This window comes from Gobio gobio, assembly GCF_949357685.1.
Source record: "Gobio gobio genome assembly, chromosome: 1".
Lineage (NCBI taxonomy): Eukaryota > Metazoa > Chordata > Actinopteri > Cypriniformes > Gobionidae > Gobio > Gobio gobio.
In genome coordinates, this window is record NC_137097.1 from 63,012,546 (window position 1) to 63,028,020 (window position 15,475).

General features: G+C 37.1%; 2 protein-coding genes across 6 annotated transcripts; one reads left to right on the top strand and one right to left on the bottom strand.

Moving 5' to 3' along the window:
- Window positions 1-2,481: 2,481 nt before the first annotated feature.
- snrnp25 (small nuclear ribonucleoprotein 25) lies at window positions 2,482-8,432 on the bottom strand. 5 transcript variants are annotated; one of them, XM_079820154.1, is made up of 10 exons: window positions 8,011-8,432; window positions 7,792-7,882; window positions 7,613-7,718; window positions 7,452-7,526; window positions 6,474-7,375; window positions 6,106-6,309; window positions 5,851-5,961; window positions 5,661-5,714; window positions 3,629-3,776; window positions 2,482-3,502 (listed from the first exon to the last, which is right to left on the bottom strand). In XM_079820154.1, the coding sequence occupies exons 1-5, from the start codon at window positions 8,212-8,214 to the stop codon at window positions 7,318-7,320; spliced, it is 534 nt and encodes a 177-aa protein (XP_079676280.1). In that variant the 5' UTR covers window positions 8,215-8,432; the 3' UTR covers window positions 2,482-3,502; window positions 3,629-3,776; window positions 5,661-5,714; window positions 5,851-5,961; window positions 6,106-6,309; window positions 6,474-7,317. The 5 variants fall into 5 exon arrangements, with proteins under 5 accessions (XP_079676280.1, XP_079676277.1, XP_079676279.1 ...); XM_079820151.1 differs by lacking the exons at window positions 7,452-7,526; window positions 7,613-7,718; window positions 7,792-7,882; window positions 8,011-8,432 and having other exon boundaries at window positions 6,474-6,553; XM_079820153.1 differs by lacking the exons at window positions 7,452-7,526; window positions 7,613-7,718; window positions 7,792-7,882; window positions 8,011-8,432 and having other exon boundaries at window positions 6,106-6,345; window positions 6,474-6,521.
- Window positions 8,433-8,628: 196 nt separating this feature from the next.
- Window positions 8,629-15,475, top strand: polr3k (polymerase (RNA) III (DNA directed) polypeptide K). Its single transcript, XM_079817855.1, has 3 exons — window positions 8,629-8,843; window positions 10,182-10,269; window positions 15,135-15,475. The coding sequence occupies exons 1-3, from the start codon at window positions 8,733-8,735 to the stop codon at window positions 15,260-15,262; spliced, it is 327 nt and encodes a 108-aa protein (XP_079673981.1). The 5' UTR covers window positions 8,629-8,732; the 3' UTR covers window positions 15,263-15,475.

Below are 15,475 nucleotides of genomic sequence, written 5' to 3' on the forward strand. Positions count from 1 at the left end.
AATAAAAGAGGTTCCACAATCAACACCTCAGAAGGAAATACAAACTGGAGTTCACAAAACTGAACAAGAGGACAAATTAATCAAGCATATGAAGTTAATACTAACAAGTCCACAGTCTTCGGAAAAACATTCACAAACCTCCACGTCCGGGACATATTATGCTATTCCAGCTGTAAGGTGGCAGCAGTTTGTAAGTATGAGAGTGTTTCTGAAATTTACAAGCAAGCTGTAAAATAGATAAATTTGTTGTTGATATAAACAACTGTAAACTGAATACATCTATTTGCAATGTATATTAAAGGGTTAGTTCACCCACAAATTAAAATTCTGTCATTAATTACTCACCCTCATGTCGTTCGACACCCTTAAATGTGTTCAAAAGAGAACTTGGGAATTCTCAAGCCTCTCCATAGAGACCTCTAGTGGTTACACCAATGGTTGCATAATTCCAAAAGAGGGTGCTAATCTGCCTTCAAAAATATTTTAACCTGAAATACTGCAATAATTAATAATAAAAAATTTAAAAAAAAAAAAAATTATATATATATATATAATTTTCAATGGCAAAAATAGACAATAATTATTGCATAAATATAAAAAAAATACCATCAAATCATCTCAAAATTAAAAAGAAAAAATATTGAAGAAAAATAAATTGCATTGGTTTTACTGGGGTGGAGGAAGTTTAATTTTTAAGTGTCCGGTCACTTATGACCGGTCAGACAACCAATGCAACCCCTAAACGAAGAGCACCAGAGGGTAAACAAAAAGCCATCATGCCAAGGCAATACACCAGGAAGACAACCTGGGGCACATGTTCCTAAAAGTGATGGGATGAAGAAGCTGCCTCAACCTAAAAGGCCTGGAGGAACCACACGGAGAGAGCAACTCCTCATCTTTCCCTGTAATCTTCATGAATGTAGAGTAGGCCTAGTTGTGGAGTATGACAGTATAGGCTGATGTTCTCATCCAGGTGGGTCTAGTCCTGTGTTCTGAGTCCCAGGCTGTTCTAGCTGGTTCTGATTGTCCTTTGCTCTGACCCCCAGACACTAGCTGACTCGAAGGGTCCTGTGTTAATCTAACTGGTTCTTAATTAAATCTTAATTAAAACATTTTGAATTATATTATGTTGTATTTGATTTTGTTCAGAGTTACTTTCAAGTGTTTAGAAGAAAAAAAAAAGTGCTTAATTGACCAATCCCCTTGATTCTGTTACTAGTCCGACATTAGTTCTGGACTGTGTGGTTGTCAAGCTAGCTGTCAGGATTCGAACTGTTACAACATGTGTTGTTATGGTAGTTTCAGAGTGGAAAAAGTAAGTGGTTCACTTCTGTACCCCTGGATTTCTCTGGTCTGTCTCAGTTTACCCCTAAACTAGGGTAAAGTGAGACACAAGAAAATCATATTTTCACTGACCTTCCTCCTGAATACATTCTGATAATTTCCATTGCTAGGAAACATCCTGAATTAATGGGAAATGTGTCCATTTTACTGATGTATCATTTTAGCTCGCTTAGGCCTCAGTTCTGTCTGCCGCTTTAAGTGTATGCACACAAAAATCCGATATCGCCCAGCCCTAAATTATTTGCATTTAAGTTAGTATTAAAAGTTATAATAAGCAGCTTACATTTCTCTAGGTTTTCTTTGAACAGACACATCAGTAAGAGTTGATTTGCAAAATTTGCAATCAGAGTGCTTCTTTTTACCGGATTTCTTTGCAAATAAATTCATGATTTTCATAAGCAAAACAAATTCTTGCTGACTTAAGACATTGTCCTAGCCACGCGTTGCAATCCAGTGTGTGATGTGTTTTGTCTGCAAGCATAAGATGACGCTACTGCTGCCTGCTGACGTGGTGCAGTAAAATGACAGGCGGGGAGGCGGTTCAAGGTCCAATATGACAGTTTCAGTGCAGCTTCAAAGGGCTTTAAACGATACCAGACGATGAATAAGGGTCTTATCTAGCGAAACGATCAGTTTCTGCGAGAAACCAAGCAGTATTTATGCTATTATTTTACCTCTTATCAGACGAACATGATCATCTCGGAGCTCCGCCATTACTTCCGCTAAGTGAGGTCAAAATACGAGCGTGGTCATTGATGTATACGTAGATGCCTCATTGGCGCCTGCACGGATCAGTAGAATGAGGCATCCACGATCGATATATCTATGACCACGCTCGTATTTTAACATCACTTAGCGGAAGTTATGACGGAGCTCCGAGATGATCACGTTCGTCTGATAAGAGGGCAAATAATAGCATAAATACTGCTCGGTTTCTCGCAGAAACTGATCGCTTCGCTAGATAAGACCCTTATTCATCGTCTGGTATCGTTTGAAGCTGCACTGAAACTGTCAGTTGGACCTTGAACCGTTTGGAGCCCATTGAAGTCCATTATATGGAGAAAAATCCTGGAATGTTTTCATCAAAAATCTTAATTTCTTTTCGACTGCAGAAAGAAAGACATGGACATCTTGGATGACATGGGGGTGAGTAAATTATCAGCAAAAGTTTATTTAAAAGTGAACTAATCCTTTAATTAATTTCTTATCTTAGTTTTATGCCGGTTTTGTTTACACATGACGCATCGCGGACTCGTACAAAATGTCCAAGTCCGTGTCAAGTCTGAGTACAAATTCACCCGAGACAAGTCCGAGTACAAATTCACCCGAGACAAGTCCGAGTTCGTCCAAAATTGGACTCGAGTCCGAGACCAAGTTCGAGTAGGCTACCCCAACTCTACCCTCCAAAGCACAGAACCATGTTCTAGCCCCGAATAACCTCAGTTATGATCCAAAGAAAGCTCACAACACAATAAATAAACTTAACATTTCACATTTTACCAGAGATAATATTTTTCTCAAAGAAAAGATCGTAACTTATGCTCTACAAAACAAGATGGAATAAGTTAAAATTCCTTTTTATCAGCTGAAGAACTCCAACTCCATTACATCCAAAAGCAATCAGGAATTTGGTCACATAGCATTGCGTCTTGATTCCAGTTTTTATATTCCTGATAGTGTTTGGTGTTTAAATAAGTGACCCAAAATAAAAAAATTTGCATTGAAGTTGAAACCAGAAGACTGGGAAGTCACCCTGAAGATTCAGACATACTCCGTTTTCCTTTCGTATTGGATAGTTCTGGACCGTTTAAAGGCTAACCGAAAGGTTGGCTTGGTCCCTGCAGAGAGTAAACAATATCGGATATCACAATTGCATCCTGTAAGAAAGGCACGCAGGTAATTCCACGGGGATTGTCCCTGTAAAAAGTTCAGGATGACATCTCCGAAACAATTCCAGCTGCCTTAGTTGTGTGCGATAATCACAAGTCAGATTCTTCAGCACAGATGCTGGTGATTTCAGTTCAATCGACATTATTAAAGTTCCACTCCTCAGAACTTTTTGCACGTGTTTATATTACTGCGACATTTTGGACATTTGTGAATGACGTCTTTGCAGGAATCCAAGAAGAACGGGATTAGACAGCAGCCAGCCACACAACTACACAAGAAACGGTCAAAAACACAAAAGATGTCATGTATGATAGAAAGACTTAATGGTAATGAATATACCGGACGCAGACGAGAATAAATAAAGTAAAATATCCGAGAACAGAGTTCAACTCACCCAAAAACCACAGAAATGAAACACACAAGATAAGTCACACTGCCCGATTTGGTCATGACCTCTGTGGTTACATATTGGTGACAGAACGGACATTGTGTCTGAGAGGAGTGTCGAGGAAGTTGCTTAACATCCAAAATAACCTGCGGAGCTGAGAAAACAAACAAAAGCCGCTTTCAGGAAGCTTCTATTTTGTATTTACATACAGTCAAACCAACATTTATTCAACGTTTCTCACATTATCACAGTTTATTCGCTATAGTTGATGGTAATAAAATATGACAAGAACTCAAGAGTTAAACTGTCAGAACAAATACGTCTTGATAATGTCAGAAAGGTATGTAATGCATTACAATCAACCAATCAGCTGTGAAATTTAAGTACACAATTATAGAATACCAATTTGGGTCAACCAATTACCAAGCAATGCTCAGTTTTGTTCAGTCTGTGGTGTAAAAGGTCAATTAAAGAAAAATACTTAAGCAAAACATGGTCAGGTCAAAGTGTCTGAATAAATTTGGTCCCAAATTTGGATTAATTTTACTGGTAGTCCACTGTATAAAGAATATTTGGGTATAATACGTCACAATTTAATTTATTTTGCTATCCTCACTTACATAAATTAACTATAGTGTCCTGCACCAACTAGTAAAAAATGATATCTGGTGTCTGAATAATTTTTGGTTTGACTGTAGTCTAAAAAAACTGATATTATTGTAAAAATGGTAACAATTTAGTTAACGCGTGACTAGCATTAGCTAACAATGAGCTATACATTTTTTACTGTACTTAATCATCTCCATTAACGCAAGTTAATACAACAGTCCATTGTTAGTTCAAATACAAATACATTAGGCATACACTGAAAAAAATGCTTAGTTAAAATGAGCTAAAGCAACAAAATTTCTATACATTTGGTCCTAACTTAATTTGACTGTGTTCAATTCACTTAAATATAAGTCAAATTGAAGTTTACTAAATCCGTTTGTGTTGAGATTACATAATTGATTTGTGTTGCATTAACTGAAACTGGGAGGGGCTTGTTAGTTCCCGCATGCTTTGCATATGGCCAAATCAAGAGAGTAAATGTGGTTATTTTATATGTGAAAGTGTTATTTTGTGTATTTTTGAGCAAGATGAGAAAGGGGGAGACTTGATTGTGTTTAATAGTGTTTGATATTCAATTATATTATTTATTAGAACAATTTAAATTACAGTGGGTTACCATTGTGGAGAAGAGTGGAGCATTTGCTAAAACTTTTAAGATGCTAATGTCTGCTGTTACTTGCTAAAAGTTTGTCAACTAGCTAGTGCGGTATTACAATTCAGTTATGTAACATTCAAATATATGAAATTGAAGTGGAGGAAATTAATATATGAAACTGAATGCCTGAATCATGTCAGGGAGCCATATAAAATTCACTTTGAGACTACTTAATTAAATCACTTAAAATGTATTAATTCTATGATGTTGAAGTTACACGAACAAATTACGTTTGTTTAACTTAATTGATTCATGTGGGACCGATGTATACAATTAAATCATGTAAATCCAACACACTTTTTTGGGTTTCTATGTTTTATAGAGACTTTGCATAGAACAAATGAGTTTTATACTGTACAAATTGTATATTATTTCCCCTAAACCTAGCCCTAATCCTTACTGATGTATTTTAACAATGTGATTTGTATGTAATTAATTTTGACAACATCATTTTAGTTATTTTTAAGTGGTTATGTTTAGCTTTGGGGATAGGCTTGATGTGACCAAGCCTATCCGTGACCAAATCTAAAGTGAGAACTATACATATGAGCTAATTAAACAATAATTTGTTACAGTCACAATGAATGAAGAACTCATTATTTGAATATAGTCTATTAATGTAATAACTACAGTTTATAAACTATTAATTCATTTGTAGATACTTTATTACACTATAGTTATTATAAACTATAATGTTTACCATTGTAGTTAACTAACGTCAACGAATGGAACATTATTATAGCCTAAGTGTTACATTAAAAATGTACTTACCTGGAAACGGAGGTGGATTGTCTACAAATATGACGCTAGATGACGTAGTTGTTTCTGCAAAATAAAAACATACGAACGTATGACAACTACTTTTTAATAGTCCTTCGACTACAAGGTCAATTTTCAAATGTTTGAGTATATTTGGCTAAAAACGTTTCAAGATAGCAAACCTCATGAAGTGTCATTTTACCTATTAAATTAGAGCCCCCTTCTTGCAACTTCTCGAGTTCAATCTTCCTCTCGGAGAGAACTGTAAGCTCCTCATCAATTTCTTTAAGTTCTCCGGTTTCTCTGGAATACTCTGTTGGTCACAATATGTTAAGTATCGTCAGTGCATTCCTCTAACAATCATCATATTCACATATATTTCTTCAAATGTCTTTCACAGTTTCGTTGGCATCATTTGTAAAACTGATAATAAATAGTTCCATCGAATCATACTAACGTTGCTCATTTTGGCCGTTGTTCCGCTTGAATTGGACGAGCAAGGCCAGGACATTGCGTCTGTCCGTGAGCTGCTGTCTTCGAAAGGACAGCTTGTTCAGCTCCTCAAAGATATTTGACAAATTCTTATCAGATTGTTGAGGCATGTTGAGATGACAGCTCGATTAAACCCCAGAGAGCCTCAAACCTTCATACGGCGTCCTCTCTGAAAGAGATGCAATACGGCTTCACAACAGAGCGTCTGGTCAAGAATACAGGAGAACTATTCAACAGAAAGTTTCTTTCCTGATACGAAAAATACTATTTAACAATGTGAATGGACAGTAAATATCTGCTTTAAGTAAAAGTGGTTCAAAATGACATAGTTACCCATGTGTGCTGTAACGTCTCATCAGTCACTCTTCACATTGCAGTATCAAGGAAATAAGAGGCTGGTCATACTGTAGTGTAACAGTACAAGGAACATGTTTGCAATATTTAAAGTGTGTGGTTTACCTGTATTTGACTAAATTCATGTCATGTCATGACACTAACTGTCTATATTTTTGCAGCAGGACTGGTGTGACTATACTAAAATAACAACAATAAGGGGAATAAAAATGCACTTTTAAAAAAAAAACTTATATTTTAATCATGTTCAGATTTTATTATTTTGATCAATATAAAAGCAACATAAAATTCCACAAATATGACTTTAAAGCACTTCATAAAACCTGTAGTTACAGTGAATCAGATATAGTTTTGTGGATGTACATTGTGTAGATTAATAACACACAATAACACAGTTGGCTAGACCTACTTCATCAAGTAGGCCTAGCCAACATTTGCATGACAGATTGGGGTTTTTTGTTTGTTTGTTTGTTTAGTTAAAACCCCAAAATGGCTTCTACACTACATTCCAGATCTACGCCACTCTCTCTGTCGACCAATCATACGACTTATTTAGGTTGTTATTCACCCAAAATCTTTCCTTTCTTTGATTTTTTTCCTTTCCAAAGTTAGACAGCTTTGGTCACTTAAATGTTTAATGAGGTTAAAAATCATTATGTGGCAAAAAGTCTTCTTCAACCTTTTTCTTTTTTCCTTCACGGAAAATAACAACGTAAAGGGTTTGGTACGCCATGAGGATGAGTTTTAATTTTTGGATGAACTATACATTTAAATACCTATTTACAAATGAGAGCGATAAAAAAGTACTGGCAATTGTCCATGTTCATTTTTTCTTCAATTTCTTCAAAAACGTCACTTCATCTCTGTTCCTGATCCCGTAGCTGAAAATAGAGGAAAACATAGTAATATGTAATCACATCAAAAATCATATTCGTAATTCAAAGCACATGGACTCACTCCTTCAGCTTTCTCTTGTCGTCATCTAATTTTTCTCCGTTGAAGACCAGATGAAATGTCCTCCACACGTATTTCCTAAACAGGGTGAGTACTAGATTAGGAAAAAAAAAACATTTGACAAAATGAAACCTAGCCTAGCTGGCACATTTTTCACGTCTCACCAGCTGATGTGCTTGACGCCTCCCTCTCGCTGCTGTTTCAGCTCCATATATCTTTGAATGGCTTTCTTGAGATCCAGAACAGTCGCAGACTGCACAACCACAATGGCTGTGAAGAGATTTGCTCCAGTTAGAATCAATAAATGTACGTAACAATTCAGACCGACTTCAAGAAAACTCACGCATGACTTCTCCATCAGGCTTACAGATGCGAACGGTCATGGCCTGACCGTATTCCAGAGCCACCTGAGAGTTCACCTCCTCCAATGTGACCTGAACAGGTGGAACATAAAGATTTCAGAGAGCAGAAACAATTATAAAGTCTACATTTTCTGCACAAAGTAATTCATAATTTAATTATTTAACATTATTCAAATAAAAACTGCTACTTGATGGCACACCTGAATTGGCAAGTCACACAGTAAAGGGTCCTGCACTATCAGAGCCAAGCCTTCCTCAAAGATGTCAAGAAATTCAGAATGTGGCAATGCCTCCTCATCCTCTTCTTCCTCTTCTGGCTCCCCTTTAATTTCATCTGCAACTGTTTTCTCCCCCAAATCAGCCACGTCGACATTCTTTAGGTTTTCTTCCATTAATTCATCCATTTTGAGCTGATAATAAGCGAATACTTCTTGCTTTGAGAGTATATACAGAAATACAAGACATATACAAGTGCCAGGTTCGTTCCTAAGTTATCAATGAATATAAATATAATACTCTAGGTATTTTGCGTAAATTCTTTCTGGTGAAAATGTAATATAAACATGTAGCGTGCCAGTTTTATTCATGTCTATTTACAAACACGCTGTCGGAACATTTATATGATGCACCAAACTTTAGTTCCGCGTACGTTACCGATATTAGCTACACAATTCTTACATTTTTAATATTTTACTTTAACACTTTTATATATTCGCTGACATTGCCAGTTATATATCAAATTAATATACCCCATAATAAGTGGTTATATTACGTTTCATGTCGAGCCTAAAATAGTGATGCACGATTATCATCATGCGCTTCCTGTAGCAACTAGAGATGAGAACGTGTGTAAACACCAGCTTTTTGGATCAGAAAAACAATACCAGTATTTAGTATTCAATATTATATATAACCGTTGAAAATGCTTCTGTTTTGTCCAACTTGTGGGAATGTGTTAATCGTGGAGGAGGGACAACGATGCTATAGATTCGCGTGTAATACATGTCCATATGTGCACAACATCACGAGGAAGGTAATGTGAAGTTTCCAAACGTATTTGTAATGCAACAAATAAAACTAATTTGCGCGTTGGACTCGGATAAAATCAAAAGATGAAGTGATGTGACCGTTTGACAACAAATGTAGCATGTGAACATGTGATTTGAACAGTGGGAACACTTGATAAGGTCAATGCTTAGCATTTTTAACACACTAAATTGTCATTCAACTATGTGGATGTTCCATTCAAATACATGTAATATGTGAACAATTATATCAAATAAGTTTGAGTTGGATATTCACTTTATTTCATGTCCATTCATATCAGTGGCTGCATCCGAATATGCATACTTCCCTACTATTCAGTAACCAAAAAGAGTACACAGTAGGTCACATGGCAATAACAACACGGATGATACTAGTATGTCTGGATTACATTCATACTATATAAAACATACGTTTTTTAAACAGTCACAAGGTAAATACGTGTGCAAAAGAATGTACTGTCTGCAGCCACTCTCTGTCGACCAAGGGTTGATAAAAGACCTCTGGATTAGAATTAAACCTCAGGTTTGAAATTAAACCCTGGTTTTAAAATCAACCATGGTGGGTAACATCTCAACTTACTATCCAGATGGGTGGGTTATTTTGATTTATAAATAATATCCTCCACAGCCACAGGAGGTTCCAAGCAAAACAAAGCATAAAGAGGGTTTAAACAGTGGACTTTGAAAATCGAATACAATGGTTTTAAAATTGAAAAGAAAAAACTTTCTGGGAATTTTGCTTTTGTTTCTGCAAACAATGAAATTATCTGTCAAAGCTTACAATTAAATAATTCAGATTTCCTAATAAATATATCTAAATGTCTGAATGGCCAGGAACCAGACATCCAAAGTCAGTGTGGGTGGGCGTTTATTGCTTCTCCCGAACCGAATTAATCAGTTCAGTGTATCTAGAAATTGGAGCCCCATGACTACACGAAAATGTACCCCTGTCTTATAAGCGTTAAACATAATGACAATCTTGCATGCTGTACAGTTTACATTTGGCGTGTATGTAAATAGTTATTTTGGTGTGTTATAATCACTGTATTTCAGTATACAAGTTAGTAAAGTTATGTTCTGTGGTGAAATGTCATATCCTTGGTCTCCTTTCTTAAACCACATTTTTTTTGGTGGCGTGGCGGGGGGTGGGGGGAATACCTCCCTGATATGACTTTTTGCAGGTTGGGATGTCTGGGTAACTTAAAAATGTAGTAGCCAAATTGGCTGGGGAGTGAAAAAGTTAAATTCAAACCCTGATTTGAGGTGCTGCCAACATAAAACATATATCTGATGTGTGTTGAAATAATTGTTGGTTATTCTGACAGGTAAATAACAGAAAGTACCCCAAACTGAAGGAGGTTGATGATGTTCTCGGAGGATCTGCTGCTTGGGAAAATGTGGATTCCACTCCAGGTAAAACAGTGTATCCTATTTCTAATGTTAAAAAACAGTACTTCAATCCATATTGTTTTTATTGCACATTCTGGTGGCTTTAAATAATAAGTGTACTTGATTTATTTTGAGGATAACATTTAGGGGTGTAACAATACCCTCATGTCATGATTTGATGCTGAATACGATATTATTTAGATACTTCAAGACATTATGGTAAAAGGTTAACAAAAAGTGTACTGTTGATTAAAATGCTAAATTTGGCATTACATTGGCATGAATAGACTTGGACTGTGTGCTGGTAACCCAATGCACAGGACAAGTGACAGAATAAACATTCATGATTCTGAAGCTAAAACCAGCTCCTAAATCTGTGAAACGTTAGGAATAGTCAAGAGGACTCCTAAGTCACTAAGACCAAATCGACACTGTACACCATTGAGGAGATTAAGGTGCTGAACCTTTTCTTCATAAATGCAATACATATTTAGATTTGTAGATTTTAATCTATGATAAAATGCCAAAAAATAAATCTTTAATAAATAAGCAATGTCTGATTACCTGTGGCAGTTACACGAGTTCACACTTACAAATGATTTACCTGAGTAAAATAATATAGTAAGCGCATTTATCATGCTGTCCAAGGGGATTAAGGGCTCAGAGCTCGAAATTTAGCCCAAACCCAGAGTTCTCTCCTGTATCGGTGACCCAGAATGAGGTGGCGGAGGGATGCTGAAAACCGGAACTAGGTGAGTCGGCTCTCAGCTGTGTATATATACCTCCTCTCGCGCTGATTAGATGGACCGTTTGAATGTGCTCCTCACAAACTTAGTTTATAAAACATACTCCGTTTGAATTCTACAATCTCTCGAGATGCAGACATGTAAGAGGTTGATAATTGGCTAAACCAGTGCTCTACTCCCTTGTCCCATCACATATCAGATCAGGGGCCATATTCACAAAACATTTTCTCTTACCACTAAGAGTTCTCCTAAATGGCAGTAAAAGTTCTTAGTTACAAGTTTTCTCTTAAAACCTATTCACAAAGCTGCTGAGACCAACTTTTACTAAGGAATAGAGAGAAGTCTTAAGTTAAGAGTAAGGGCGGGGTTGACCTCATTGCTATGGATGAAGTCATCACGCTTACTAACTATGCCCACAGTGATTGGCTGATAGGGGAGGGATCTCTGTCTGTGATTTCATTATAGAAATATTTTGTTGAACAGGTTTCATGTTCCTATTCAAATAAATATTTTAAAATAAACATTTTGCTATATTCAAATATTTTAAAATAAAAATGTTGCTATATTCAAATAAATGTTTTAAAATAAAAAATGTTGCTATATTCAAATATTTTAAAATAAAAATGTTGCTATATTCAAATATTTTAAAATATTTTATATTCAAATAAATATTTTAAAATAAAAATGTTGCTATATTCAAATATTTTAAAATAAAAATGTTGCTATATTCAAATAAAGATTTTAAAAAGTAGGCCAAGTGTCACTAATTAAACTAATATGTTCAGCTAATTGTCAGCCTCTTATATGTCTCTTACATGAATTCAAGCAAAAATTATGTTTTATAAACTAAGTTTGTGAGGAGCACGTTCAAATGGTCTATTTAATCAGCGCGAGAGGAGGTACAGTCAGGTCCATAAATATTGGGACATCGACACAATTCTCATCTTTTTGGCTCTATACACCATCACAATGGATTTGAAATGAAACGACCAAGATCTGCTTTAACTGCAGACTTTTAGCTTTAATTGGAGGGTATTTACATCCAAATCAGGTGAACGGTGTAGGAATTACAACAGTTTGTATATGTGCCTCCCACTTTTTAAGGGACCAAAAGTAATGGGACAGATTAACAATCAAAAATCGAACTTTCACTTTTTAATACTTGGTTGCAAATCCTTTGCAGTCACTTACACCCTGAAGTCTGGAGCGCATAGACATCACCAGACGCTGGGTTTCATCCCTGGTGATGCTCTGCCAGGCCTCTACTGCAACAGTCTTCAGTTCCTGCTTGTTCTTGGGGCATTTCCCCTTCAGTCTTGTCTTCAGCAAGTGACTTGGCCATTGCATAACATTCCACTTCTTTCCCTTAAAAAACTCTTTGGTGTCTTTCGCAGTATGCTTCGGGTCATTGTCCATCTGCACTGTGAAGCGCCGTCCAATGAGTTCTGAAGCATTTGGCTGAATATGAGCAGATAATATTGCCCGAAACACTTCAGAATTCATCCTGCTGCTTTTGTCAGCAGTCACATCATCAATAAATACAAGAGAACCAGTTCCATTGGCAGCCATACATGCCCACGCCATGACACTACCACCACCATGCTTCACTGATGAGGTGGTATGCTTTGGATCATGAGCAGTTCCTTTCCTTCTCCATACTCTTCTCTTCCCATCACTCTGGTACAAGTTGATCTTGGTCTCATCGGTCCATAGGATGTTGTTCCAGAACTGTGAAGGCTTTTTTAGATGTTGTTTGGCAAACTCTAATCTGGCCTTTCTGTTTTTGAGACTCACCAATGGTTTACATCTTGTGGTGAACCCTCTGTATTCACTCTGGTGAAGTCTTCTCTTGATTGTTGACTTTGACACACACACACACCTACCTCCTGGAGAGTGTTCTTGATCTGGCCAACTGTTGTGAAGGGTGTTTTCTTCACCAGGGAAAGAATTATTCGGTCATCCACCACAGTTGTTTTCCGTGGTCTTCCGGGTCTTTTGGTGTTGCTAAGCTCACCGGTGCGTTCTTTCATTTTAAGGATGTTCCAAACAGTTGATTAGGCCACACCTAAAGTTTTTCCTATCTCTCTGATGGGTTTGTTTTGTTTTTTCAGCCTAATGATGGCTTGCTTCACTGATAGTGACAGCTCTTTGGATCTCATATTGAGAGTTGACAGCAACAGTTTCCAAATGCAAATAACACACTTGAAATGAACTCTGAACCTTTTATCTGCTACTTGTAAATGGAATAATGAGGGAATAACACACACCTGGCCATGGAACAACTGAGCAGGCAATTGTCCCATTACTTTTGGTCCCTTAAAAAATGGGAGGCACATATACAAACTGTTGTAATTCCTACACCGTTCACCTGATTTGGATGTAAATACCCTCAAATTAAAGCTAAAAGTCTCCAGTTAAAGCACATCTTGTTCGTTTGATTTCAAATCCATTGTGGTGGTGTATAGAGCCAAAAAGATTAGAATTGTGTCGATGTCCCAATATTTATGGACCTGACTGTATATACACAGCTGAGAGCCGACTCACCTAGTTACCTTGACAGTTTTCTGCATCCCTCCGCCACCCTGTTCCTCACTCACGGTCTGCAATGCGGGGCATAACTCTGGGTTTGGGCGAAATTCCAAGCTCGGAGCCCTCGATCCCCTCGGACAGTGAGCCTAATATGCCTATAATTTTTACTCTATTCGATCATTTATAAGTGTGAACTCGTAAGAACAACTGCCACAGGTAATCTTACATTATTATTTTTTTATTAAAGGAACACGCCGACTTTTGGGGACTTTAGCTTATTCACCGTATCCCCCAGAGTTAGATAAGTCCATACACACCATTCTCATCTCCGTGCGTGCCATAACTCTGTCTGACGCACCCACCGCTAGCCTAGCTTAGCACAAAGACTGGAGGTAAATGGCTCCAGCTAGCCAACTGCTCAATAAGTGACAAAATAACGCCAACATTTTCCTATTTACATGTTGTGATGTGTATAGTTACATCGTGTACTAAGACCGACTGAAAATGAAAAGTTGTGATTTTCTAGGCCGATATGGCTAGGAACTATACTCTCATTCCTGCGTAATGATCAAGAGCTTTGAGCCGAACCATGAGTATAGCGGCGCAATGATATTACACAGTGCCTGAAAAAAGGCTACCTTCCGTCAACATAACCAACGTGACAACCTGCTCACACGGGGAGCGCTGGGGACTATTTTCAGGGGCTGCGTAATATCATTACACATTATTTTGTCACTTATTGAGCAGTCGGCTAGCTGGAGCCATTTACCTCCAGTCTTTGTGCTAAGCTAGGCTAGCGGTGAGTGAGTCAGAGAGAGTTATGGCACGCACGGAGATGAGAATGGTATGTATGGACGTATCTAACTCTGGGGGATACAGTGAATAAGCTAAAGTCCCAAAAGGTTGGCGTGTTCCTTTAAAGATACATTAACATTTATTATCACTTTTGCCTCAATATTGTATAGTGTCTTGGGGCGGATTGCGGCAACAGCCAGTAGGATTGTTTAGTGATCTGGTCTTAGTGACTTAGGAGTCCTCTTGACTACTCCTAGTTTCATGGATTTAGGAGCTATTTTTAGTGCTAAAATGCTTTGTGAAATACTCTTAGAGCAAAAATTTAGGAGTCCTAAAATTAGGACTGACACGCCCATTATTTTAAAGAGTTTCTCCTAAATCGGCAAGTTATGAGCTACTTTTAGCCTTAAGATGTTTTGTGAATACGTCCCCTGAAAGGCATTTATTTTCAATAAAAATGAAGAAAATATTAGAAAAGTGAAAATAAAGTGTCTAACTTGTTTAATAATAAGTGTTTATCAGTTAGGGGTAGGTAAACAGACATGCGCTGAATTAGAGGCGATAAAAGTGAGTGGGTCCAATATCATTGGTCTTAAAAAGTGGGTTGGTCTTGTCGGACCCACATACAATGGTTCCGACGCCCATGACTGACACTATAAAACGCATTAAACTTGATTTTGTTCCTCACACAGAAATTAATTTTGGGTGAACTATACACAAATACAGACTGTTACAATCCACTATACGTATTGTCGCAGTTTTGTATTGCGATATATTGTTACACCCATAATAACATTCTTTCTCGTTTTCTCTTTGAAGAACCTTGTCCAAAATGTGAGCACCCAAGGGCCTACTTTATGCAGATTCAAACCAGGTCTGCTGATGAACCGATGACAACTTTCTACAAGTGCTGCAATATACAATGTGGGCATCGTTGGAGAGACTAAATAGTTTTGGACTTTGCTTGAGACTCAGTTGTCACATAGAAAATGTTATATTTATTTTTTGGTGCCAAAACCATATCATTTCTATAGCTTCAAAACTTTAGATGCTCTTTACACATCATTAACTTTATTTTCACTAACTATAACAATGCGTGTGTTCTGGGATGTTCTGCCCATTTTTGTGTGTGTGTGCAAGAAATAAAATGACATCTCGTA

Excerpts from the sequence above, each read along its gene's own strand:
- snrnp25 (XM_079820151.1), bottom strand. The coding sequence starts at position 6,250 with ATGCCTCAACAATCTGATAAGAATTTGTCAAATATCTTTGAGGAGCTG. Across the intron at positions 5,962-6,105 it reads CAACGGCCAAAATGAGCAAC|AGTATTCCAGAGAAACCGGA; the intron begins GTTAGTATGATT and ends TGTGACCAACAG. Across the intron at positions 3,503-3,628 it reads TTCATTTCTGTGGTTTTTGG|TTGTGTGGCTGGCTGCTGTC; the intron begins GTGAGTTGAACT and ends TTTCTTGTGTAG.
- polr3k (XM_079817855.1), top strand. The coding sequence starts at position 8,733 with ATGCTTCTGTTTTGTCCAACTTGTGGGAATGTGTTAATCGTGGAGGAG. Across the intron at positions 8,844-10,181 it reads TGCACAACATCACGAGGAAG|GTAAATAACAGAAAGTACCC; the intron begins GTAATGTGAAGT and ends TTATTCTGACAG. Across the intron at positions 10,270-15,134 it reads AAATGTGGATTCCACTCCAG|AACCTTGTCCAAAATGTGAG; the intron begins GTAAAACAGTGT and ends TTCTCTTTGAAG.